The sequence below is a fragment of the Lithobates pipiens genome, unplaced genomic scaffold (genome assembly GCF_037356315.1).
Source record: "Lithobates pipiens isolate NorthernLeopardFrog02 unplaced genomic scaffold, aLitPip1_a1.2 Scaffold_25, whole genome shotgun sequence".
NCBI classification, from domain to species: domain Eukaryota; kingdom Metazoa; phylum Chordata; class Amphibia; order Anura; family Ranidae; genus Lithobates; species Lithobates pipiens.
Window position 1 is genome coordinate 12,741,446 of NW_027507787.1, and position 26,639 is coordinate 12,768,084.

The following is a 26,639-nucleotide window of genomic DNA, read 5'->3' on the forward strand; positions in this document are numbered from 1 at the left end:
GAGACATACAGTAAATACACCACACACCCATACAGGTTGAACTAGAATGGACTGGTGTCTTTGTTCAACCTTCCTAACTATGAAACTATTACTATTGTGTACAAGATTGAAACCCAGAAAGCTTTAACCAATTTATTTCACTTTTGTTGCTTTTAGTTTTCATAGATAAAGAGAGTTACAGAAGGATTAGGGCTGCTTTACATTTTGCAAACAACTGAGCAAAACTGTGCTAAACAGAGCACATGACATGCCATAGGTGGGGTGGAATATTTTAGAGAGGCAGAATGAATGCTGAGTGCAGCATTTTGGTTGAGGCTGGTTGAGAATCACGTGCGACACGTTTCGGATCATGCGCCGTGCTGTGTATGAACATGCACACTCCTTTGTCAAGCTATAGATAGGATGGGGAGCCTGGTGTTTAAAGTTATGGAGCCAAAAGTAGCAGCCACATATAAGCAGGTTATGTCATTCAACTCGGGTTAATTGCAGCACATCAAGAAGCAGAATATTAATAAATAAAATAATGTATATACAAATACAATTAAATTTAAATTAAAAATATATATTTAATAAATGGTAAATAAAAATATATAGAACTATAAAATATATATACATGTATATTTTATATATATATATATATATATATATATATATATATATATATAATAAATAGTAAAAAATTGAAAAAACCTAAACCAAATATATGTAGAAATTAGAAAAAATTAAATGTTGGATCATTTTATACACCATCCTAATATTATCTGATAGTTATATAGGGTCAAGTGTACAGTAGTACATATCTGCATATTGGAACAACTCAAACGCTATACATATGGGTGTTTTTGATACCATGTGGATATTAATTTGGTGGTATAAAACACCCTTTGAGGAAAAATATATATTGATTATTGAGCACCAATTTAAACTCGGGTTAACTGCAGCATATCAAGAAGCAGAATATTAATAATGTATATAGAAATAAAAATAAAATTGTAAGTAAATATATATATATCTATATATATAGATATATATATATATATATATATATATATATATATTACCAGGCTTCCCGTCCTATCTCTAGCTTGACAAAGGAGTGCACATGCTCATACACAGCATGGCACATGCTCCGAAATGCGTCACACAGTGTTTACTCCATGTCAGCACTCCTCATACCATCTGCGCTATGCTGCAATCCACGCTGCGGTCCATCTTGGAATCCGGAACAGTGAGATGGCTACAGAGGACTTCTCCCATCCACAAGCTTTGTTTCCCCACAGCGTGAGACATTCAGTCTACTCGGCGCACGAGGAGCATACAGACAGACCCCCCTGCAATTACCTTGATAAAGACCCTGTATTATATCTACCGCTTGTGAGTAACTTAATATGGGGGCTATAATAAATTGTACCTACTACTACACTTAGGGGCACTTCTTTCTTTTCTTTTCTCTATTCCTTGACCCTTCCCTTTCCTTTTCTTTTCCTTTGCTTTCGTTTCTCTTCTTTTCCTAATTTCCATTTCCCTTGCATTTATTTTCCTTCACTTTGTTTTCTACCCATTCCTTTCCTTTGCTTTTCTTTCATTCCTTTCCTTTTGTGTCCCTTTCCTTTCTATGTACTTTCCTTTGCTTTTTTCCTATCCTTCCCTTCCTGCTCCTTTTCCTTCTTTCCTCCCTTTACTTACCTTTCTATTCTTTGTTTCTTCCCTTAACTTTGCTTCCCTTTACTTTCTTTTTATCCAGTCCTTCTCACTATTCTTTCCATTCCCTTTCCCTTCCATTTCTTTCTATTTCTATCACATTTCCCTTCTTTTCCAGCCCTTTCCCTTCCCCATGCTTTTCATTCCCTTCTTTTGCCCTGCCTTTCTTTTGTTTTAATTACATTTTGTATATATTTTCCTTCATTCCTTTTCCATTCCTTTATTTTTTCTTCCATTTGATTTCTTTTGCTTCTTTTTCTCTCCTCTCTCAGATTCAAATTAACCTTTGGGGGCGGTTGCACACTGCCAAACCCCAGTGCTGGAGCAGCAGGGTGTACCCATGCTCGCAGTTTTCCATAGACATCTATGAGATTGTGTTTTGGTATATTTTGGTAAAGTGCACCAAAAGCCGTGCATGCTAAATTATTGGCATACTTCAAGAAAACGCACCAAAAAAATGTGATTTAATAGAAGTCTTTGGGAAACATGAATAACCCGCATAAAAACAGCAAGTATCTTTCTATCCATGTCCCAAAGGGAAGAGCACACAGGACTTCCTCTTGTGTCCCTCCCCTGTGGCACCAAGCAGACTTCAAAAAAGAAAAAGATGCCCTAATCTGAGACTCCTCCCACCTTATAAGGGGCACCCTACGTCACCATTCCAGCACTAGGAAGGGGGAACCTTCCATCTGCCTACAATCTGTGTTTATACAATAAGGTTTAGATCTAGTGATGGACGAACTTCCGACGGGACGTTTCGCGAACGCGAAATGCGAACGGACCCAAACGTTCGCGAAACAGAACGTTCGCCGCGGGCCCCATTGACTTCAATGGGAGGCGAACTTTGCAAACCTTCATGTCGAATTTGCGGCCACGTGGTAATTATTAGGGGGTAAAACGTAGTCCCACCATCTGGACAATGACATAATACATGTATGAGGTGAATTTGGGATCGATAACTACAAGCATTTTTATTTTATTTGGGAAATTGTTCTAACAATTCAGGACTATGGAGCTAATGAAGGCAATGGAGGAGAGGGAAGGTCAGGGACCAGGGTAGGCAAAGAAGAGGGTGCAGGAGATGATCACCAGCAGCGTGACATACCGGAATGACACATGCACCGTGATAGAGGCATCTGACAGCAGCACCGTAATACAGAGCACTGACAGCAGCACCGTGACATACAGCGCTGACAGCAGCACCGTGACATACAGCGCTGACAGCAGCACCGTGACATACAGCGCTGACAGCAGCACCGTGACATACAGCGCTGACAGCAGCACCGTGACATACAGCGCTGACAGCAGCACCGTGACATACAGCGCTGACAGCAGCACCGTGACATACAGCGCTGACAGCAGCACCGTGACATACAGCGCTGACAGCAGCACCGTGACATACAGCGCTGACAGCAGCACCGTGACATACAGCGCTGACAGCAGCACCGTGACATACAGCGCTGACAGCAGCACCGTGACATACAGCACTGACAGCAGCACCGTAAGCAGCCCCAGGAGGAAGTCAGCACAGCACAGGGATGGTGTGATCCCCTCATAATAAGAACCCCCAGGAGGAAGTCAGCACAGCACAGGGATAGTGTGATCCCTTCATAATAAGAACCCCCAGGAGGAAGTCAGCACAGCACAGGGATATCATAAGCAGCCCCAGTAGAAATATGACACCGCTCAACCTCTTCAAAGAGGAGGGTAGGGGCATATAGTACGGTGTGCTTTTTTGGGTCAAGGAAGTGAGCCAAATGAATTAAGAAGGTCTGTGTGCTTGATTAAAAAAATAGTTTATAGACATATACATGGTCTACTGGTCACATGTGTTGAATTCCTCCGAGATCCATGCCTCATTCATTTTTAGAAATGTGAGGTAGTTAACACTGTGGTGAGCTAGGCGAGTACGCTTATCGGTCACAATCCCCCCTGCTGCGCTGAACGTCCTTTCGGACAGGACACTGGATGAGGGGCAAGCCAACAGTTCGATTGCAAATTGGGCAAGCTCTGGCCAGAGGTCAAGCCTGCCCACCCAGTAGTCTAGGGGTTCATCACTCCTCAGAGCGTCCACATCGGCCGTTAACCCAATGTAGTCGGACACCTGACGGTCTAGGCGTTCCCTGATGCTGGATCCGGATGACACCTGTCGATGGGTCGGCTGAAAGAATGACCTCATATCCGAAGTCACCAACACATCTTCAAACCGGCCTCTTCTTGCAGGCGCTGTTGGATTGGTACCCGCAAATCCTTCTCTGGGAGTGGGAATTGCTCCTCTGCCAGCGCACGCAAAAGCAGAATGCAGCATTTCTCGAAGCAAGGCCTGGAAGTGCTGCATTCTGACAGCCCTCTGCGACGGCGGTAACATTTCCGCCATTTTGTGTTTGTACCGGGGGTCTAAGTACGTTGCCACCCAGTACTGGTCCTTGACCCTCATGCTTTTTATACGGGGGTCCCTATTAAAACACTGGAGCATGAAGGCCCCCATTTGCACTAAAGTGGAAGCGGTGTGGTGGCCTGGCTCCTGCTCATCATCCAGGATAATGTCGTCCTCTTCATTCTCCTCTCCCCATCCACGCACAACAGGGATCCCAGAAAGGTTTAAAGCATGCTCTTCTTGCTCCTGCTCATCCGCCCCGGCACCATCCTCCTCTGACTCCTCATCAGACTCCTGTTGTTGACTTGTCTCAGATAGAGTAGCCCCCCCTGGGAATTCATCCAGCATTGCGACTTCCTCATCTTCCCGCTCCTGCTCCTCCACAGCCTGATCAATGACACGACGCAATGCACGCTCCAGAAAGAAGGCATAAGGTACCATGTCACTGATGGCGCCATGGCTGCGACTGACCAGTTTGGTGATCTCCTCAAATGGCCGCAGAAGTCTGCATGTGTCGCGCATGAGCAGCCACTGGCGCGGTGAAAAAAAACCCAGCTCCCCAGAACCGTTTCTTTCGCAGAGTTCATACAGGTAGACGTTAACTGCACGTTTCTGCTGGAGCAGCCTATCAAGCATATAGAAGGTTGAGTTCCATCGCGTCGGGCAATCGCAAATAAGACGTCTGACCGGCAGATGGTGTCGCCGCTGAATGTCAGCAAGGCGAGCCATGGCCGTGTAAGATCTTCTGAAATGGGCCGAGATTTTCCTTGCCTGCCGCAAGATGTCCTGGACCCCAGGGTATTTGACAAGGAATCGCTGCACGACCAAGTTTAAGACGTGTGCCATGCACGGCACGTGCGTGATTTTGCCCTGTTTCAATGCGCTAAGCAGATTGGCACCGTTGTCACACACCACTTTACCAACTGTCAAATTGAGCGGTGTTAGCCACTCATCTGCCTGTGAACGCAAAGCTGAAAGGAGTGCCGGGCCAGTGTGGCTCTTTGCTTCCAGGCACAACAGACGCAGCACGGCATGGCAACGTCTCACCTGGCATGTGGAATAGGTTCTGGGGAGCTTGGGCGGTGCAGTGGAAGAGACGCTAGCAGCGGAAAAGGAGGAGGCAGCTGAGGAGGAGAGGGAGGAGGATGGAGTAGGAGGAGGAGAAGAAGAGTCAGGCCTGCATGCAATCCGTGGCGGTAAAACCAAATCTACACGGGTGCCACGGGTTACATGCTTGACGGCCGTCAGAAGGTTCACCCAGTGGGCAGTAAAACTGATATACCTTCCCTGCCCGTGTTTGCTAGACCACGTGTCTGTGGTCAGATGTATCTTGGCACCGACACTGTGTGCCAGAGATACATTAACTTGCCGCTGAACATGGCCATATAGCTCTGGGATGCCCTTCTCTGAGAAATACTTCCTTCCTGGGACCTTCCATTGTGGTGTTCCAATGGCCACAAATTTGCGAAAGGCCTCCGAGTCCACCAGTTTATATGGCAGTAGTTGGCGGGCTATGAGTTCTGACAAGCCAGCCGCCAACCGTTGGGCAAGAGGGTTATCCGGCATCATCATTTTTTTACGCTCAAACATTAGGCCCACGGAAGCCTGCCTTTTTGCAGAAAAATGTGAGCTTGGCGTGATGGAAGGTGGAGTGGAGGACAATTGTGAGGAGAGAGGAGAAGGAGAAGTAGAAGACGAGGCTGGACGGTGAGAGCCTGCAGTGTGGCTTTGTGTGTTCCGTTGCTCCCACTGGGCTCGGTGATGGCTGCTCATGTGCCTTCTTAAGGCGGTCGTCCCTAGGTGAGTATTGGGCTTACCGCGACTAACGCGTTGACTGCAAAGATTGCAGATGGCAACGCTATTGTCAGCAGCGGACACGTTAAAAAAAGCCCACACTGCGGAGCCATGTGCCGGTGTCCTGGGAGCGCCAGATGTGACCGTACATGGTCGATGACTCGCTCCTGATACATTTGCAGTCTGCTTTGTCCCTGCTGTGCAATGTAAGTCATTGCTGCTTCTCCTCCCTATCTGCTGGTCCATATCTCCCTCTGAACTCCCCTCCTCTTCCTCTCTTGTGGGCACCCACGTGACATCACTAGACACGTCATCATCAACGTCACCTTCCCCACCGCTATAAGTAGAGATCTCGGAGTAGGCAGCAACACCGGGGACCAACCTCCTCCTTGGGCTGATCTGGGTACTGGCGTCAGACTGCTGAGTAGCGCTTGTTGCTACCTCCTCTTCCTGATCCAATACCAAGAGTGGCTGCGCATCAGAAATGTCCTCTTGATATGGATCGGAAAATAATTCCAGTGACTCAAGCGGAAGGTATGTGGTGGTGGTGGTGGTGGTCGTGTTGTTGGTGGTAGTGTCTTTGGGGGTGCACATAGCAGAGAGTGAAGAAGAGGGTGCAGATCGAGAGGATGAGGAGGGTGCAGAAGAGTAAGGCTGAGCGAGCCACTCAACCAAGTCTGGTGCATCCTTTAAAGTAATTGAACACACCTTCTGCAACTTCCCACTTTGGCTCAAGCCTGTTGCTCCTGCCCTACCCCTACCACCCCTGCGGAAGGGCCTGCCTCTTCCTCTGCATGTCATTTTTTAAATGACCCTGTGACAAAACTCTTAGTCCCTATACCGCTGAAGGACTGCTGCAGTATAGGTGAGCGGTCAGCAGTGGTGCACGTCAACCCTATCTATTGTGGACCTATAGCGGTCCTTACAGAACAGCAGACTGTACCGCACTCAAGCCTATGTACCGTAGCACCCTATACCAAGTTACCAGTCCTTATAAGAACTTTTGTGGACCAAGCAGGTTGTGTATTAGTGTTTAGCAGACTGTACGTCAGTCCCTATACCGCTGAAGGACTGCTGCAGTATAGGGCAGCGGTCAGCAGTGGTGCACGTCAACCCTATCTATTGTGGACCGATAGCGGTCCTTACAGAACAGCAGACTGTACCGCACTCAAGCCTATGTACCGTAGCACCCTATACCAAGTTACCAGTCCTTATAAGAACTTTTGTGGACCAAGCAGGTTGTGTATTAGTGTTTAGCAGACTGTACCTCAGTCCCTATACCGCTGAAGGACTGCTGCAGTATAGGGCAGCGGTCAGCAGTGGTGCACGTCAACCCTATCTATTGTGGACCGATAGCGGTCCTTACAGAACAGCAGACTGTACCGCACTCAAGCCTATGTACCGTAGCACCCTATACCAAGTTACCAGTCCTTATAAGAACTTTTGTGGACCAAGCAGGTTGTGTATTAGTGTTTAGCAGACTGTACGTCAGTCCCTATACCGCTGAAGGACTGCTGCAGTATAGGGCAGCGGTCAGCAGTGGTGCACGTCAACCCTATCTATTGTGGACCGATAGCGGTCCTTACAGAACAGCAGACTGTACCGCACTCAAGCCTATGTACCGTAGCACCCTATACCAAGTTACCAGTCCTTATAAGAACTTTTGTGGACCAAGCAGGTTGTGTATTAGTGTTTAGCAGACTGTACCTCAGTCCCTATACCGCTGAAGGACTGCTGCAGTATAGGGCAGCGGTCAGCAGTGGTGCACGTCAACCCTATCTATTGTGGACCGATAGCGGTCCTTACAGAACAGCAGACTGTACCGCACTCAAGCCTATGTACCGTAGCACCCTATACCAAGTTACCAGTCCTTATAAGAACTTTTGTGGACCAAGCAGGTTGTGTATTAGTGTTTAGCAGACTGTACGTCAGTCCCTATACCGCTGAAGGACTGCTGCAGTATAGGGCAGCGGTCAGCAGTGGTGCACGTCAACCCTATCTATTGTGGACCGATAGCGGTCCTTACAGAACAGCAGACTGTACCGCACTCAAGCCTATGTACCGTAGCACCCTATACCAAGTTACCAGTCCTTATAAGAACTTTTGTGGACCAAGCAGGTTGTGTATTAGTGTTTAGCAGACTGTACCTCAGTCCCTATACCGCTGAAGGACTGCTGCAGTATAGGGCAGCGGTCAGCAGTGGTGCACGTCAACCCTATCTATTGTGGACCGATAGCGGTCCTTACAGAACAGCAGACTGTACCGCACTCAAGCCTATGTACCGTAGCACCCTATACCAAGTTACCAGTCCTTATAAGAACTTTTGTGGAACAAGCAGGTTGTGTGTTAGTGATTAGCAGACTGTACGTCAGTCCCTATACCGCTGAAGGACTGCTGCAGTATAGGGCAGCGGTCAGCAGTGGTGCACGTCAACCCTATCTATTGTGGACCGATAGCGGTCCTTACAGAACAGCAGACTGTACCGCACTCAAGCCTATGTACCGTAGCACCCTATACCAAGTTACCAGTCCTTATAAGAACTTTTGTGGAACAAGTGAGTTGTGAATGTTTAGCAGACTGCAGCAGAAGGGCAGCAGTCAAGTATAATATCCTTTCTATATTTGGAAGAAAGAATATTATACATGTACAAGCCTATTACTGTACCACTGATACCAGTCCTGAAAAGAACCTTTGTGGAACTAATAATAACAGCAAGTCTTTAAAATTACCCTCACTGCCTGACAACACTGCTTCCTTCCTGTCCCTATACAAATTGGCAAAAAAAGAGAACGATTAGTGGTTACTGGAACAGCTCTTTTGTGGACCTTGATAGTAACAGCTAATGATGATGATGATGATGATGATGATGAAAGACTAATCTGGCTGTCCCTGTAGCATACACCGTCCTTTCCCTTTCTCTAAACTAACAAAAGACACTCAGGCTGCTGCAAGAATCAGCAGCACAGCAAACCTATCAACACCTAACACCTATACCAGTCCTGAAAAGAACTTTTGTGTACCAAATAGCTAGTGGTTTATCTCTCCCTACTCCACACAGGAACCTGTCCCTATCGTAACAGAAGAAAGAATGTAAAATGGCCACCGGATCGGGTGTATTTATAGGTTAGGGGGAATGTACAAGTGTCCATGTGCTGTCATGTCTCAATTGGCTGTCCTGTATCACATGATAAACGTGTCACCAAAGGTTAAAGTTCTTGTATACATTAAACACGTAAGTCCGCCGCGGCGAACGACGGAAAAAGGCGTTCGAACGTGCGGACCGCGAATGTCGGAAATTCGCCGCGAAACGACCGCCGGGCGAACCGTTCGGCCATCACTATTTAGATCTACCAAAACTGTGATATGAGGATCTACCTAATCTATCCATTAAATTTACATCCAGTCAGATAGGCCCTTTTACTATATAGTGGTAAAACAAAAGCAGATAGTACATTCAAACTGTAACGTGTGTAGTGAGCTATAGAAGTAAGATCCAGTTCTCTGTGTATTATATTAAGCAGCAAAATATATATTTTTCATTGGCAGGCATGTTTAAGACGTTGGCCTGCAGCCACTTCCGATCGTTCCTCTATTACACGCACAGCATCCGATTCCCTGACGGCTTCGTCAGCTACCCCTGTAGCAGCTACAGGGACTTCACGGCTGTAAGTTTTATTTAGTGCAGTGCTGATAGATTGCCCTATATGATGGAGATAGAAAACAGAAAATGAACTGAAGCTGTTGCTAGTAGCAAGAATTTAAACAAGAATTCTGATTGGTTGTTAGAAATGGAATCTCTAATTTTGTGCTAATTCACATTTTATTTATTTTTAATTTACAATTTCCCATTGTCTTTCTTACATTTTTTTATCAATTGTAAATATGATATGAAAAAATTGTGGAATTTTTTTTCTTGCAAAAAAAAGGAAAAGCTTTTCAAATGCACTAAAAGGAAATCATCTGCTTCCTCTCTGGGCAGTGCCGGATTTATGCTGTTTATAGTCTGACAGTTTGCCAAATAGATGCTGCAGTGGCTACTGTTGTAGAAACTGAGCAGCTTCATAAATTGGAGAAACTGCTATAAATTAGATTTACAATTGGATTTAAAGTGGATCTCCAGGCAAAAAAATAAAAAAAATATTATTTTTATAGATGTTGCTGGGAAGATGAAATTGGGCAGAACAGTGAAATGGAAAAATGCATTGGAAAGGAAAGATAATTTTTTTGTATTTCCTCCATTCATTCCTATTTGAAATATATCTAAAGCCCACACCTTGTTTTAGTTTTGGACACAGTAGCAACGGATTATAAGCTTTGTCAGGTTTTATTGCTATATCCCTGTTAAGCCTTGTACACACGGTCGGAGAATCCGTCGGAATGCGTCTTATCGGACCGTGTCGTCAGATAATCTGACTGTGTGTGGTATGCATCGGACTGATTCCGTCGGAATATCCGTCAGACCCAATTTTCCAACATGTTGGAAATATTTCCCGACCAACTGGGCCGGTCGGACATACTCCGATCATGTGTAGGGAATTTTGATCGGACCAATTGCCACGCATGCTCAGATCAAATTCCTACATCAAAGCTATTGGCTACTAGCCTGAATGTAGTCCCATCGTAACGAAATTACGTCATTTAAGTTCTGAAAGATCGGATTTTTTGACAACTTAGGCCGCGTACACACGGGCGGACTATCCGTCCAACTAAGTCCGTCAGACAATCCGACAGACAGTCCGTCCTACTTTTGAATGAACGGACTTGACCACACACGACGAACAGACAGTCCGCTGAAAGCTTGCGCGATGCAACATACAGCATACATCATACAGCACGTACGACGGGACTAGAAATATGACGTCCAATACACTGCAATGCAACCTTCGGACGTGTAAATCCTTTCTGAGCATGCGCCATACTTAGTCCGTCCAACTTGCCTACTCACGCGTGGACTGTCTGCTGAAACCAAGTTTGGACGGACAATATTACGGAAATTCCGAAAGACTTAGTCCGCCAGACTGTCCGCTGAAAAAGTCCGCTGAAGCCCACACACGAGCGGAAGTCCGTCAGACAGTCCGCCCGTGTGTACGCGGCCTTAGTCCGACCGTGTGTATGCAACAGTTTCGTACAAGATCCGACTGAGAAAATCCGACGGATTTGGTTGTCGAAATCTCAGACCGTGTGTACAGGGGCTTAGAGAGATACAAACTCTCAATTTATCTTGGTGACCACTGTCACTGGGATTGAAGGGGGGGGAGCCAAAATGTTGCCCCCCCCCCCCTCCCAGAACGGCAATTGAGAAGAAATCTCTTAATGGGGACACTTGTTCTGGTGACAATTATTCTCTTCACTGTCAGGAACCACAAACCAGGCAGAGACAGAAAATGAAGTTAAAATCACACCTTTAACCGGTACTGACCACCGCATGCCGATGCAGAACGGCACGGGTGCGCAAAAGGGTGCGCAAAAGGGCGTACCTGTACGTCCCTTCGTAATCACAAGCTAGCACTGCGGGAGCATGCCCACAGGTCCCGCGTACTTGATGTCTTCCAGTGGCCTGCAATCACAATGAGGAGAGGCAGAACGGGGAAATGCTTGTGTAAACAAGGCATTTCCCTGTTCTGCCTAGTGACATGACAGGAATTTTGTTCCCCTGTTATCGGGAGCAGTGATCTCTGTCATGTCCTAGGTAGCCCATCCCCCTTACAGTTAGAACACACTGAGGGAACACAGTTAACCCCTTGATCCCCCCTTAGTGTTTAACCCCTTCCCTGCCAGTTACATTTACACAGTAATCAGTGGCTATTTTTAGCTCTGATCTTCACTGTATAAATGTCAATGGTCCCAACATAGTGTCAAAAGTGTCCAATCTGTCCACCGCATGTTGCAGTCTCGCAGATCACTGCCATTACTAATAAAATAAAAAATTATAATAAAAATGCCATAAATCTATTCTCTATTTTGTAGACGCTATAACTTTTGCACAAACCAATTAATATACACTTATTGCGATTTTGTTTTTACCAAATATATGTAGAAGAATACATATCGGCCTAAACTGAGAAAGAAATTAGTTTTTTTATATATTTTTGGGGGATATTTATTACAGCAAAAAGTAAAAAATATTGCTTTTTTTTTTACATTGTCGCTCTTTTTTTGTTTATAGTGCAAAAAATAAAAACCACAGAGATGATCAAATACCACCAAAAGAAATCTCTATTGTGGGAAAAAAAGGACGTCAATTTTGTTTGGGTATAATGCTGCAAGGCCGCGCAGTTGTCAGTTAGCATGACGCATTGCCGAATCACAAAAAAATGCTCTGGTCAGGAAGGGGGTAAAATCTTCTGGGGCTGAAGTGATTAACGTAATAGGAAAAATAACACAGATCAGGAACATAGTCAAAACCAGAAGCCAGGTTTTGGAAGCCGGAGTGGGTAATCAGATGAGCCAGGATTAGGGAACTAGAGGTCAGTATAGTCAGGAGCCAAAAATTAGGAACAGTAATCAGAAGAGAATTCAGTCAGGCCAAGTCATACACAGGTACACACCGGAGATATTGACCAATCGAGGGCAAGGAGGGAATGAGCAAAGTCGTTTAAATAGCCAAAAGTGGCTGGCTGTAGGCTGGACTAATGAGATAGGTATTGGTAACCAGGTGGGTCACTGTGGAAACAATAAATGGCTGGTAATTAACCGACAGCTGAGGAGCCTCTGGAAATCCTATTAAATAGCAAATCCTGCAAAATTTGGGCAGCCATCTTGACTTAGAATAACTCCATATAAAGAGGAGATTTTGTGTCATTTGGTGTGCCTGCAGTGTGGGAGTAAGATAGAGATAGAGACCCTGCTGCATAAGGAAAAACTAGGAGCAGCATTAGGGAGAGGTACCTGTCAAAGTGGGAAAGAGTAGGTCTACAGGGAGTCTCCTCTGCCAGGTTCCTGGACAAGTGGACAATATCCCACTGGCAGCTGGATATCTGCAGAGACTTTTGGGGGATAACAGTATAACTCAGTAATACCACCCCCCCTCTAATGTAATTTGTACATGTGTGCCATAACACTGTGTGGTACTACCCCTCAAGGGGCCGTTGTAAATTTGCAGATTCTTTCCCAACACAGTGCAGAGGCAGTCAGGCATACAGCAACAGTCCATTCACCTTGGCTCATTGAACAGTCTAGGGTATGTCTTTTTAGAGTTTATTTTCTTGTAGAACTGGCAGCAGGAGAGGATTTGGGGAGATGTGGGATACTCCAAAACGTCAGGTATTGCTAGGAGAGGACACTTCTCACTCAGTAACTAGTACAAGCACAGGTGAAGGTAGACTGGAACAATCTACAAATTCACAGCTGGGGACCATAAGGCAAGTTAAAGATCAGGCAAATGTAGATTGGAGCAGTATACAGGTTCACGACTGGTGGTCATGAATTAAGGTGCAGCACAGAAAAGATGCTCTACTCAGTCCATAGGCACATCCTTTTGTAGAGTAGTCCAGCATCCACTCCAAAGGGTTCCTAGGGCAAGCAGCCCCTTTCCTCCAGGTAACAGATCCATTCCTTCCTGAGGGGAAAAAGACACTCTCCTCAGGGCTCAACACTGTTTAACAGCATCTAGCCACCACCTGGGCACACCTCCCCAGGGATTGGCTAGACTCTGCTCAATATTCAGGCTGGTCATTTGAATTCTGCCTCCTTAGGTTTCAGAAAATTCCTCTAGAGACAGGGGTAAGCAATCAAACTCTCAGCCTGTGAAGCCCTGAACAGGCTAGACCACTAGCAACTACTGCTCCCCTGATTACAGCATAAGCCAAACATTTTATTTACCTAGAAACTTAACTAGGCGGGTGCTACAACTGCAGGGAAATTGTCTTACTTATAAACTTTAGTTTATTTGCCAGAATAACTGAATGATCTACAACAGGGATCCTCAAACTACGGCCCTCCAGCTGTTGCGAAACTACACATCCCATGAGGCATTGTAAAACTCTGACATTCACAGACATGACTGGGCATGATGGGAATTGTAGTTCCTGAACAACTGGAGGGCCGTAGTTTGAAGACCCATGATCTACAACATACTATAGTAGCCTCACTCTAACTACCTTTTTTGTGCCTATACAATTTGTACAATATATTATCAGTGTGGCGATTTCTCTCAGTCTTTGGATACTCTGATTAGGCCCTTACCACATACCGAACAGGAAGTGAAGGTAAATTTCCCAATTAGGGCACAGATGAAAATATATTACAGTTGTTTTCACCATTCCCTACTCCATTAAAAGAGGAAAGTTTTGACTTTTACTATACTTTATTTCTAATCTACAAAATTGCAAAACTAACACCCTGATTATTACCCTGTGATGTAATTTCCTCTGAGGAGCACCATATTGTAACAATACATGTTGTGTCTTCTCCCCGCAGGGTTCCTGTTTCCCCTGTCCTCTTCAACGATGCCCCACTATGGGCCATCACTCAGAACAGTATTACAACATCACAGACCAGAAGATGAAGCTCTACCTGAACACTGGCACTGATCCTCAGCACTTCTCCAGTGAGTATTGCTGGAAGACCACTGGAGCCAATTAAAGAGCAGCTTGGTATTCCACCACACATTAATTTATTATTATTTTTTTTATTTTTTATGTTTTTCAATTTCTCAATTTTGTTTCTTCGGTTTACAGGAGATGACCTGGAAAGGTATATAATGCTGAATTCTGTATAATATATGATGATGTAAGGGGGGCATAAAGAAAACGTGGAAATTGGTTGGATGTTTAAAAATAGATGAGTGAAGTTCTTATTAAATCCAACTCATGTTACATCATCTAGCAGTAATTGGTCACATTCAGCTGGACTTGGTCTATAATACTGAAAACAATTTGCTGTTCATTCAAGCCTCTGCTAATGAAGAATCTGAAAATTAGAACAGAAGAAGCAAAGATAAGCAGCGAACATCATCATCACAAAACAAGTCCAACTGAATATGGCTACCAACTACTGTGTATAAAAATATGAAAAAAAAAAGCATTCGCCAGTTTTTGGGGGACATAAATAAAATTGGCAGAATATCTATAAATAGTGAAATAGTACAGAATTGAATACCCTGGGTTTTTTTGTTTTCTTTCTTTGAGATCTGATTAAATAAGATGAGAACCCCATTAAAAAGCTTTACAGCTGTCAGGATTGGAATTTCCTGTGAAAGAAATAAGGGAACTGAATGTTTCATGCTGAAGATCTGAATAACCTCCTGACATTCTACCTTTTCTGCAGGTTGGAGATATAAAATTTCTCTAACATTAAATGGGACGGCAGAGACATTGGGGAAAATGTACATATCCCTTTATGGGGCTGGAGGTAATGTGACAAAGGATCATCTGGAGAGGTAGGACATCTTTAGCGCAGCTGTAAACATAATCTATGACTATGCTATGGCAAAAAATAAAGTAATATACTGTACCTTATTATGTGTGTGCTGAAATGTGTCATATAGCACTGGGCATGTAGAAAAATCTTGGTGATTGTAAAGCTCAAAAGCGGAAACTGAAAATTACATAGATCGAACTTCGGCTGGTTAAGGAGGGACTGGCCAAATTTCGATCCATATTTGGGCAGTATGAGCAGCCTGATTGTACCCAAGTCGATCCGTTGTTCGACTTGGGTAGAACTAGCCTGTTGGATGTTTCTACATGTGGTTACTGACAGTGGCTATAGTTGCTAGCAGTAACTGTTGTATTCTGTGGGCCATGGAAAGCTCTCAGCGCCCCCCCGCTGGCTGACCAGTGGTGAAAGGAAAGAAACTCATATCATCTATGGCCTGCTTAAGTGAAGGACTAATCACAGTAACCCCATCCCTTCCAGAGCAATGACTCCTCCCATTACTACTCTGGAATTTCAATGAGAGACAACCAGTCAGAAAGGAAAGGGTTACTGCTGTGCTATCTTCCGATAACCCATAATGTCCTGGTAACTCCTTGCTGTGTAAAAAAAATATATGTAAACCCAATAATTAAAACTGAATTCTGAAGTAATAAAAAGAAATGCTCTGGCACTGGTTCCCCCTGCAAACTTCAATACTCTAGGGGTAGAATAGGGAGAATAGGGAGTAATACTTCTTCTGGCAGGCTCCAGTGCACTCCGTTCTCTAATGCTCTGGGTTAAGGGAGGGCCCTCACTGTCCTCATGTACGAGACAGAACTCTTGAATATGCATTTTATTTGATGACTCCAGCATGCTGGCTAGAGCACCTAAGAGAAAAGGCTTTGTTGGATGGATGTGGATGAAGCATGCTGAAGCAAGGGTTAAGGTACTGTAATTATTACAGTTTATTTTTCTACCTCTAGACTTAAATTGTAAGTAAAGGCAAAACCTAAGTAACTCTAAACCTACTTACAGCCACATTCTAAGCCTAATCTATCTAACACTGTAAAGAAAAAAAATCATATATACTTACCTATTGAGTCGTCAGCGGGAGCTTCAGTGTGTAGAAGAGGCAGCCAACAATGAAAGCCCCATAGTACATCTATGGGTGATGTCACTTCCCAGCCATTGTCGGATTTCTCCTGCCCACAGAGGGCTCCACTGGAGACCAGACCGATGCGGCTTCGGAACATGTAAGTATAGCAAGCTTTTCTTTACAGGATTAGATAGTTTAAGCTTTGACTGTAGCTGGGAGTAGGTTTAGAGTTAGGTGTTGCCTTTACTTCTACTTCAATAAGCATTTAACTCTTGGAGCAGTGGTCTCCAAACTGGGGCTGGATGTGCCCCTTTGCTCGCCTTTATTCGGCCCTTGGGGCACCATTCCACCCACCGACACAAACAATAGGGCATAATCCCTGTAACTGACACCAAAAATAGGGCACTATTCCTCACAATAACATCAACAATGGTCCATAATTCCTTCCATTGACACCAAATGAGGGCCGAAACAACTAATCGATTAATTGACGGCTAATTGTTTATGAAAATAGTTCTCAACTATTTTTATAATCAATTAATCGATCAGCTGATTAGTTGGCCTGAATGCATTATTTGTTTACACATCTGGAAATACAATGGAGCACACATAGAGCTCAGTACACCATCCATACATGTCAGTATATGCCTGAACTTGTGAATGTAAATTTTGTAAGGAGCAATGCTTCATGGGACATGTAGTCCTGGGCAGGAAGTGAATGATTCCAAAGGCAGAAGTTTTTTTTTACCTTGCTATAGGGCACTCTATACTATACTTTGCAGCTTGCTATTGGGGCACTCTGAAGGCAGGAGGAGCCAGAAGCGTTGTTGGGGGACCCCTGAAGAGGAGAATCAGGGCTGCTCTGTGCAAAACCATTACACAGAGCAGGTCAGTATAACATGTTTGGTGTTTTAAAAAAAAAAATCAATTTACAGACTCTGTGCAGGGAAGATCAGCATCTGAACCCAGAGAATAGGGATGAGCCGAACACCCCCCTGATCAGAACATTCGAACGGACAGAAAGTTTGTGCAAACTTCCAAACCCCGTTAAAGTCTATGGGACTCGAACGTGAGAAATCAAAAGTGTGAATTTTAAAGGCTAATATGCAAGTTATTGTCCTTAATAGGGTTTCTGGACATGTATCAAAAAATGTTTTTAAAAACTCACGTTTTTTCGGTAGCAGTGATTTTAATGATGCTTAAAGTGAAAAAATAAAAGTGAAAGATTCCTTTAAATATCGTGCCTGGGGGGTGTCTATAGTATGCCTGTAAAGTGACATTTCTAAAGGAAAAAAAGTAATTTAAAACAGCTTGCGGCTTTAATGTCATATCTGGCCCCAGCAATATGGATGAAAATCATTGAGAAACCCCCCCCCCCAGCCCATTACCAGCCCCCTTGGGTCTTGTATGGATATTAAGGGGAACCCAAATAAAAAAAGGAAAGGCGTGGGGCTCCCAGGCCCTATATACGATGATCAGCAGTATACAGGCGGGGACAGGGACTGTAGGTAGAATATGTTTGCAATTTTGAACTGGTACATTTTTTACGTGTAACTCCAGCCAAAAAATCTATTTTTAAGCTTTTTGGAAAATATAGGGAAGGATTATCACCCCTGTAACATTTGTTTTGCTGTCTGTACACCTCTTCAGAAGATTTCACCTCACTTTTTGTCCCAATGACAATTGGATTTTGAAAATGTGGGGTTTTTAGTGAAACAAGGTGCTCTTACAGGAGAGAATTTCCCTTCCTAGGTGTAGATTTCCTCTCACTTCCTGTTGTCTTCTTCCGTTTGCAAGTAGGAGTCTTTGTAAGTTTGATGTTTGAAAGTAGGGGCCTGCCCTATATGCTCTGCAGAAATTTGGGCCTTAGGTGTTGGTGTTGCCACAACACTGTAAGCCCTCACAGTTACTCTTGGTGGGTGCAGGAACGGGCCCTGCTGTGAAATATTAGATCAAGAATAGTAATTACATGCTCCTGTTGAACAGGGTCAGAAAAATTGGGCCTTTGGTGGTGGACAGTGTGGTGGTGATGCCACAACACTGTAAGGCTTCACAGTTACTCTTGGTGGGCGCATGAACGGGCCCTGCTGTGAAATATTAGATCAAGAATTGTAATTATATGCCCCTGTTAAACAGGGGATGAAAAATTGGGCCTAAGGCACTGGTGCCACAACACTGCAACCCCTCACAGATACTTTAGTTGGAACACAGGAATGAGCCCTGCTGCAAAGTATTGCATCAAAAATTGTAATTACACACCCCTGTTAAACAGGGGCTGAAAAATTGGGCCTTAGGCACTGGTGCTGCTGCCACAACACTGCAACCCCTCACAGATACTCTAGTTGGAGCACAGAAATGCAAAGCATTGCATCAAAAATTGTAATTACATGCCTTTGTTAAACAGGGGCAGAAAAATTGGAACAACAGGAATTGTCTGTAGTGAGTTTTAGCTGCACACTGTGCCTAGTATACAGTACACGAATATACTGCAGCTAACTGAATCAACTGCCTGCCTGTGGTATCATTAGGAAGAGAACACCAGCAATTGTCTGCAGATAGCTTTAGTTGCACACTGTGCACAGGATACAGTACACTGACTGAAAATACTGCAGCTGCCTGCCTGTGGTATTATTAGGAAGAGAACACCAGTAATTGTCTGCAGTTTGCTTTAGTTGCACACTGAGCACAGGATACAGTACACTGACTGAAAATATTGCAGCTGCCTGCCTGAGGTATTATTAGGAAGAGAACACCAGCAATTTTCTGCAGTTAGCTTTAGTTGCACACTGTGCACAGGATACAGTACACTGACTGAAAATTCTGCAGCTGCCTGCTTGTAAGTATATTAGGAAGAGAATAACAGGAATAGGGATGAGCTTCGTGTTCGAGTCGAACGTACGTTCGACTCGAACATTGGCTGTTCGTGCGTTCGGCGAATTCCGAACGTTTTGGCCGTTCGCGTCAAAATTCGAGTGACGCGCGCGCGGACCATAATGCACTGCGTTGGCACAGTGCATTGCTGCCCGATGATTGGCCAAGCATGCACTGTGACCCCGCATGCTTGGCCAATCGCAGCGCCGGCAGCGAGGAGAGCCATGATTGGCCTCAGGCATCCTGCCTGTGGCCAATCATAGCTCAGGCTGTGTAGTGCACGCCCCACACTATATAAGGCCGCCTTTGAGGCGGCTTCGTGTAGTGTGTTACTTAGCATCTGAAGCAGTGGGTGTTCTGTGTACCTTCAACACAGTACACACCAATCGTTTTTGGCTGATTTCCTATCTTGCTGCTGTGTAGTGGTTGTTGTCTGTGCCCTGACTGCAGTATACACCACTATATTCACCTCACCTATATAGCTAGTGATCTAGCTTTAACCACTTAACAACTGCCCATTGCCGATTAACGGCTTCAGGGCGGTTGTTTAACTCTGAGAGGCCGTTAATTAACGGCCTCCCAGAATTCTGCTCTCGCGTGCCCCGAGGTGTGCGCACTCGAGAGCATCCGTGACCGCCGGGTCCACAGGACCCGGCGCATCACGGATCACGGTAAACGGCCGCTCATAGCGGCCGTTTACCACGTGATTGCTCCGTCAAATGACGGAGTGATCACTTGGAAACAAACCGGCGTCATGTTATGACGCCGGTTCCTCCCTCCCCTCTCTGTACTGATCGGTACAGCGGAGGGGAAAGAGATCGGTGTCAGCAGCGATGTGGGCTGCATCTGCAGTGCCCACATCGCTGCTCACCGAATTTAACCCCTCAATTCCCTGCCAATACTCTGCAATACCAGTGCATACTCTGCAGTACCCTGCCATTACTCTGCAGTACCCCGCCATTACTCTGCAGTACCCCGCCATTACTCTGCAGTGCAGTACCCTGCCATTACTCTGCAGTACCCTGCCATTACTCTGCAGTAACCCCCATTACTCTGCAGTAACCCCCATTACTCTGCAGTACCCCCCAATACTCTGCAGTACCCTGCCATTACTCTGCAGTACCCCCCATTACTCTGCAGTAACCCCCATTACTCTGCAGTACCCCCCAATACTCTGCAGTACCCCCAATACTCTGCAGTACCCTGCCATTACTCTGTAGTACCCCCCAATACTCTGCAGTACCCTGCTATTACTCTGTAGTACCCCTCCAATACCCCGCCAATACTCTGTAATACCCTGCCATAAATTGCCATACCCAGCCATACTCAGAGATACCCAGCCATACTCGGTGATACCCTGAAATACCCAGCCATAGACGCCCCCCACCCCTCACCGCCCTCCGGTGCTTCTACCAACTCGCCAGTACGATCAAAGCCAGAATCTTTTTTTTATTTTTTATTTCAGGCTTCCCAGCCTAGAGGTGAGATGTGGGGTCATATTGACCCCCCAGATTTCACTGTAAAGAGGACCTGTCACCCCATATTCCTATTACAAGGGATGTTTACATTTCTTGTAATAGGAATAAAAGTGATCAAAAATATATTTTTGGGGAAAAAAATGTCAAACTAAAATAAATAAAGTAAAATGAACAATAAAAAAATAAAATAAAAATTAAAGCGCCCATGTCCCCATGTGCTCGCATGTGCCACACATGTGAGGTATCGCCGAGAATGTTAGAGCGAGAGCAATAATTCTAGTCCTAGACTTCCTCTGCAACTCAAAACATGTAACCAGTAAAAAAAAAATTAAAGCGTCGCCTATGGGGATATTTTAAGTAGCGACGTTTGGCGCCATTCCACGGGCATGTGCAATTTTGAAGAGTGACATGTTTGATATCTATTTACTCAGCATAACTTCATCTTTCACTTTATGCAAACATTGGGCTAACAAGTGGTTAATAATAGAGCTTGCAGTCAGTAGTGTTAGGAGTGCGTGCTGTCTGCGTGCTCTGTACCCAGTACATACCGCTATAATATAGGGCAGGCCCCTACTTTCAAACATCCAACTTACAAACATCTCCTACTTGCAAATGCAAGGAGACAGCAGCAAGTGAGATGAAAAAAGATGGACGACAAAACAAATTATACAGGGCTGATAACCCTTCCCTATGTTTTCCAAAAAGCTTAAAGATAGTTTTTTTGACTGGAGCTACACTTTAAAAATGTACCGGTTGAAAATGACAAACAGATTCAACTTAACACAACAAACCTACACAGTCCCTGTCTTGTTTGCACCGCCTGTATACTGCTGTTCTGAGTATATAGGGCCTGGGGGCCACACGCATTTCCTTTTTTTAATATGGGTTCTCCTTAATATGCGTACAAGACCCAAATAGGCTGGTAATGGGCAGGGAGGGCTACCCATGCCATGTTTCTCAATGATTTTCAACCATATTGCAGGAACCAGATATAACATTAAAACCGCAAGCAGTTTTAAATGGTGTTATTTCCGTTTAATGTCATTTTGTGCAGGGACTGTTCTAAACACGGGAAACACGTGGCACTTCACAGGCATACTACAGACACCCCCCAGGCACTATATTTAAAGGAATATTTCACTTTTTTTTTTCACTTTAATCGTCATTAAAATCAGTGTTCCCGCCAAAACGGCAGTTTTTAAAACTTTTTTTTGCAGTGACCCATGTCCCCTGAGGCAGGAGGCAGGTCCCCAAACCCTTTTTAGGACACTATCTTGCATATTAGCCGTTAAAATTAGCACTTTCCAATTCGAACGTTCGAGTCCCATAGACTTCAATGGGGTTCTAACGTTCGTACCGAACGCGGGGGTCGTTCGCAAGTTCTGGTGCGAACCGAACCGGGGGGTGTTCGGCTCATCCCTAAACAGGAACGGATCTAACTAAACTGAATACAGTGTATATAAATATAAATATATATATATATATATATATATATATATATATATATATATATATATATATATATATATATATATATATATATATAGCGCCAGCTTCTGAAGAGCACACACTATGTTTTGTTCTCTATTTAAAATTACTAAAACCGCAGTTTGGTTTTAGACTTAATTATTCCAAATTATGGTTTCAATACCAGTCTAGCTGGATTGTACTGGGTTCTGCTTGACCACAGGTGTCGCTGTCACTTTTGGCAAGTGCGAAAATGCAGTTTCGCTGAGTGCATTTAGTGCCATTCTTTCTCGGAATCCGCCGTGTGGGAGTGTCATCCTGCTGTGCACTCTGGGAGAGGGTACTTAAAGTACTGACATCACGTGCTTCTGGGTTCTGGTCCAGAAGATCTTTCTGTCTGTTTGGTCCTGGTCCTCCTGACCAGCTCCCAAGGCCCTCATGGCCTGTGGTGCGGATCCATCCAATTCTGAGTCTCGGGGCTGGCTAGTCTCTGCAGTTCTTTGGGCCATCTACCTCGAGAAACCCCTAGACGCATACGAGGTCATCCAATGGGGACATCCTGGTAGCGTTGAGCTTGAAGTGAACAGAGGGCTTGGGAGCCTTGCTGGGAAGCCTGCGTTGATTTGTGGGGAGGCTGTACCAGCCAGGAGCGGGAGGACGATGAGGATGGTTCTCCTTGGGGTGGAGGGAGGTCCAACTGCAGGTCCTGAAAATGGTGTCTCTGGTCGGGCAAGGAGGATGCTTGGACTTGGCGCCCCCGATGGGAAAAAGACAGCTTAAAGGGGAACCCCCACCTGTATTTAATACCTTGGGTTTGCTGAGTTTGAAGATAGGGTTTCAGGTTTCTTCTTTTTGCGAGCATGACCGGGAATAGATATGCGAACAGTTGAAGGGAATCATTTTGAAAGCAGGGATCTGGGCATTCCCTTGCTGCTTGCAGGAGTCTCTCTATAGTGCGGTAGTAATGTAGCTTTACAATGACATCCCGTGGTGGGCCTTCCGTGGGTTTAGGTGCAAGGGACCTATGGGTGTGGTCGAATTCCAGGCACTCCAAGGGAATATCAGAGGCCAGCCCCTGAAAAAAGCAGTGGCTGTGCCTTGCAAGTCAGTTATGACCTCAGGGATCCCGCGGATTCTCAGATTGTCCCTGCGGGCCCTATTTTCAGAATCCTCTAATTTGTCATGCAGGCCTTCCAACTCAATATTGAGTTCATCAACTTCATCTTCATGGCCCTCCAGCACTGTGATAGTTAATTCTATTCTCTGTTCTAGCTGGTTTGTGCAGTGGCCTAGCTCTTTAACGCCTTGCATGAGGTCAGAGGAGAGCTTGCGTGAGGCTGCAGAGATCTCCACTAATGATTATAAAATCTAACAAACGTTCTTAAAATATATATATTTTTTTGAAGGAAGACATTGTTTTTGTATGGCCAGAATAAGTCACAGCAGGCACAGGTAGCTTTTATCAAGCCACCTGCCTATGACAAGGAAGTCTGTTATACATAATATATTACAGTTCTGTCTGAAAATCAGCAAAACTGTCTTTAATTTTTTTTCTTTAAATAAAAAATGTTTTTTCTGAGTCTGATGATATTTACCAGATTCAACCTCTGAAAGTATATACAGTATATCTCTTCTTTCTGTTCTTCTCAGAGTGGATTAGAGATTTTGCTCCTTAACCACATAGTTGGTTATTTATATTTACCAATGCATATAGATATTTAAGAATATGTTGTTTTTTTTTTTTTTAACTTTACATATTAACTCAATGAAACACCACACGAAGGTTATACAGTGAGCACTATGGTTCTCTCCCTTTTTTTTTATTCCATGGCACGTTCTATGGAGGATAAGTAGAAGTATAGAAAGAAACCTCATGCATCAGACCCCACAACGGAGACTAATATGCCTTATGTACTTCTCCTTTAAATATCTCTGTGTCTCTTTTCTTTCTATACTTCTACTTATCCTTCATAGAACGTGCCATGGAATAAAAAAAAAGGTGAGAACAATAGTGCTCGCTGTATAACCTTCGTATTCACTTAAAATCAAGGGATAAACACACTTACAAAAAAAAGAAAAAAATTTAAATTCTTTACAAAGTAGGCCTACTGAGGAAGCCCAATAGGAGGGCGTAACACATATAGGTGAGAGGAGCCAAGCCCCTGATGTCATACCAATGTTATTCGAGCATCAGCGATGAGCTGAGGATTTAAAGTCTTTTTTTGTAAGTGTGTTAAATTGCACTGCACTGCACTGATATATATATATATATATATATATATATATATATATATATATAATGAGGCACAATTGCTTCCATTGACCCCAACGATAGGGCATAATTCCTTCCATTGACACCAACGATGTGCCATGATTCCCCCCACTGACACCAACAATGGGGCACTATTCGTTCCATTGACAGCAATGAAACGGCATAATTCCTCCTACTGACACCAAATGATGGGGTGCAATTCCTCCAACTGACACCAACATTGGGGCACTATTCCTTCCAATGATGTCAACGATGAGGTACTAGTCCTCCCAATGACACTAAAGATGGGGGATTGTTTACTTCCACTGGGCGCCAGGACATTTTCAATCCCACTGGTGCTAGACTGGTAAGGGTAATTTTTCTTCCTGTGCCAACTAACCTGGGTAAGAGGTAGCATCACCTTTTGTAAATGATTAAATAATGCAGGCAATATTAATATGGAAAAATGCATCAGCAGTGCTCCACTCTTGCTATATTTTTTATTATCAACGAAATGACTGCATACAGCAATGTCTCCACATAGGAGCATGCATTTCACCTCCTGGCTTGCTTAAAAGTTGGGAATTTGTTGATAATTAATAAATATAGCAAGAGGAGCTAACAGTGGAGTGTGGCTGATGCATTTTGTTCATATTTTTGATGGGGAGAGGAGACAGACTACAGTGGCCGGCACCCAGGTTATCCATGTATAGTATGGGCAAGCAATGGATTTAAATATGTTTATAAGACAGGCAATAGTATCACTTGTGGCAAAATCATGAAATATTCCAGTCACCTAACATAGGCAATAGAGACTGTAATGATTTAACATTATCAATAGAACTTTAAACTCAAATCGCCTAAAATTACTTACAGTGGAGGGCCACCCTAAAATAAAAAATAACATTAACATTCTCAAAAAAATATTAAAAAAAACATTGTAAAAAAAAATTTTTTTTTACTTACCAGAAACCCCTTGTTGCTAGGCAGTCTTCCTAATCTGCATCTTCCTATTCCGTGGTGCTTCCTCCTCTTCGGTGAGCTGCCCCGTTGCCTTCTAGAACATGTGTGTGTCCCAGAAAACAGGGCCGTTCACAAAACGCTGCGCAACTCGCGCATGCACAGTAGGAAACGGGCAGTGAAGCCGCAAGGCTCCACTGCCTGTTTCCCTTCATTAAGATGGCGGCACCCGATCCGATGGATGGATTGGCCTCGGGGGGCCAACATTGTGGGTTCGCTGGACAGGTAAGTGCCCTTATTAAATGTCAGCAGCTACAGTGTTTGTAGCTGCTGACATTTTAAAAAAATTTTTTTTTTTAATTGCAGCTGGAATACCGCTTTCAGGTGAATGTAAAGGATTGTTTTGTTTTTTGTTTTGTTTTTTAATAACAAACGTGTCATACCTCCACTGTGCAGCTCATTTTGCACAGACTGGCCACCAACATCCTCTTCTAGGGTCCCCTGGAGGCTCACGTGGTTCCTCCCCGCATCAGGTAACCCCCTAGGAAAACAGTCTCCTGAGGGGTTACCCTGCGGGTGTGCTCCCGAGTCCAGCATTTGTGCCCACGAATGCCAGACTTGGCCCCACCCCAGGGGCCTGCATCATTGGATTTGATTGACAGCAGTGTGAGCCAATGGCTGTGGTGCTATCAATCTATCCAATCAAGAGCTGGGACCCTGGGGAGAGATGTATAGCCCGTTCCCACCGAAGAGATGAAGGGGCTCAGGTAAGTAAAACGGGGTGACTATCAGTTTTTTTTTCACATTGATGCATAGGATGAATCAAGGTGAAAAAACAAGAGGGTTTACAACCCCTTTAATCAGTCTACATGCATAGAGCAGGCACTTTAGTTGATAATATGTAACGAGCATGAGAAAAAAAAAAAAAAAATAACATCTATTTGACCTTCTCTGGTATCTTTCTCCAGGGGGCATATTTGCACTGGGCAAATGGCATACTCTGACAAGTCCTGCACCAAGCCCTGTGTCCTTTGCGGTTGGAAATTCTGTCGCAGCCCCAAAAGGCGAGGCCCAAGTAGGGTGCGAAAGATGTACAACTTGGGAGTTCAAGGTAGCAGGTGAAGAAACAAGTGGATGTACTTCTGTCATCTCAGCAGTATCTATACTATCATCCTCCAAGACAGGCTGTGCACTCCCAGTGAGATGTCCTAATGGTCTGTGGCCTCTAAGACAGAGCAGTTGGTTGAAGCTGAGATTACAGGTTAACACTGAACAACCTTTGTTTCAGCT

At 44.4% G+C, this 26,639-nt stretch overlaps 1 protein-coding gene across 3 annotated transcripts in view; it reads left to right on the forward strand.

Annotated features, from left to right (window-relative positions):
• The window catches only part of LOC143930105 (pancreatic lipase-related protein 2-like), a 102,257-nt gene that overhangs the window by 46,435 nt on the left and 29,183 nt on the right, over window positions 1-26,639 (forward strand). For 2 of the 3 annotated variants that reach the window (XM_077454060.1, XM_077454059.1), the window contains exons 9-12: window positions 9,419-9,537; window positions 14,291-14,420; window positions 15,140-15,251; window positions 26,318-26,467. In XM_077454060.1, the coding sequence (XP_077310186.1) occupies window positions 9,419-9,537; window positions 14,291-14,420; window positions 15,140-15,251; window positions 26,318-26,467 (511 nt within the window). The remainder of the gene's footprint in view (window positions 1-9,418; window positions 9,538-14,290; window positions 14,421-15,139; window positions 15,252-26,317; window positions 26,468-26,639) is intronic. The other variant, XM_077454061.1, reaches the window with a different exon arrangement.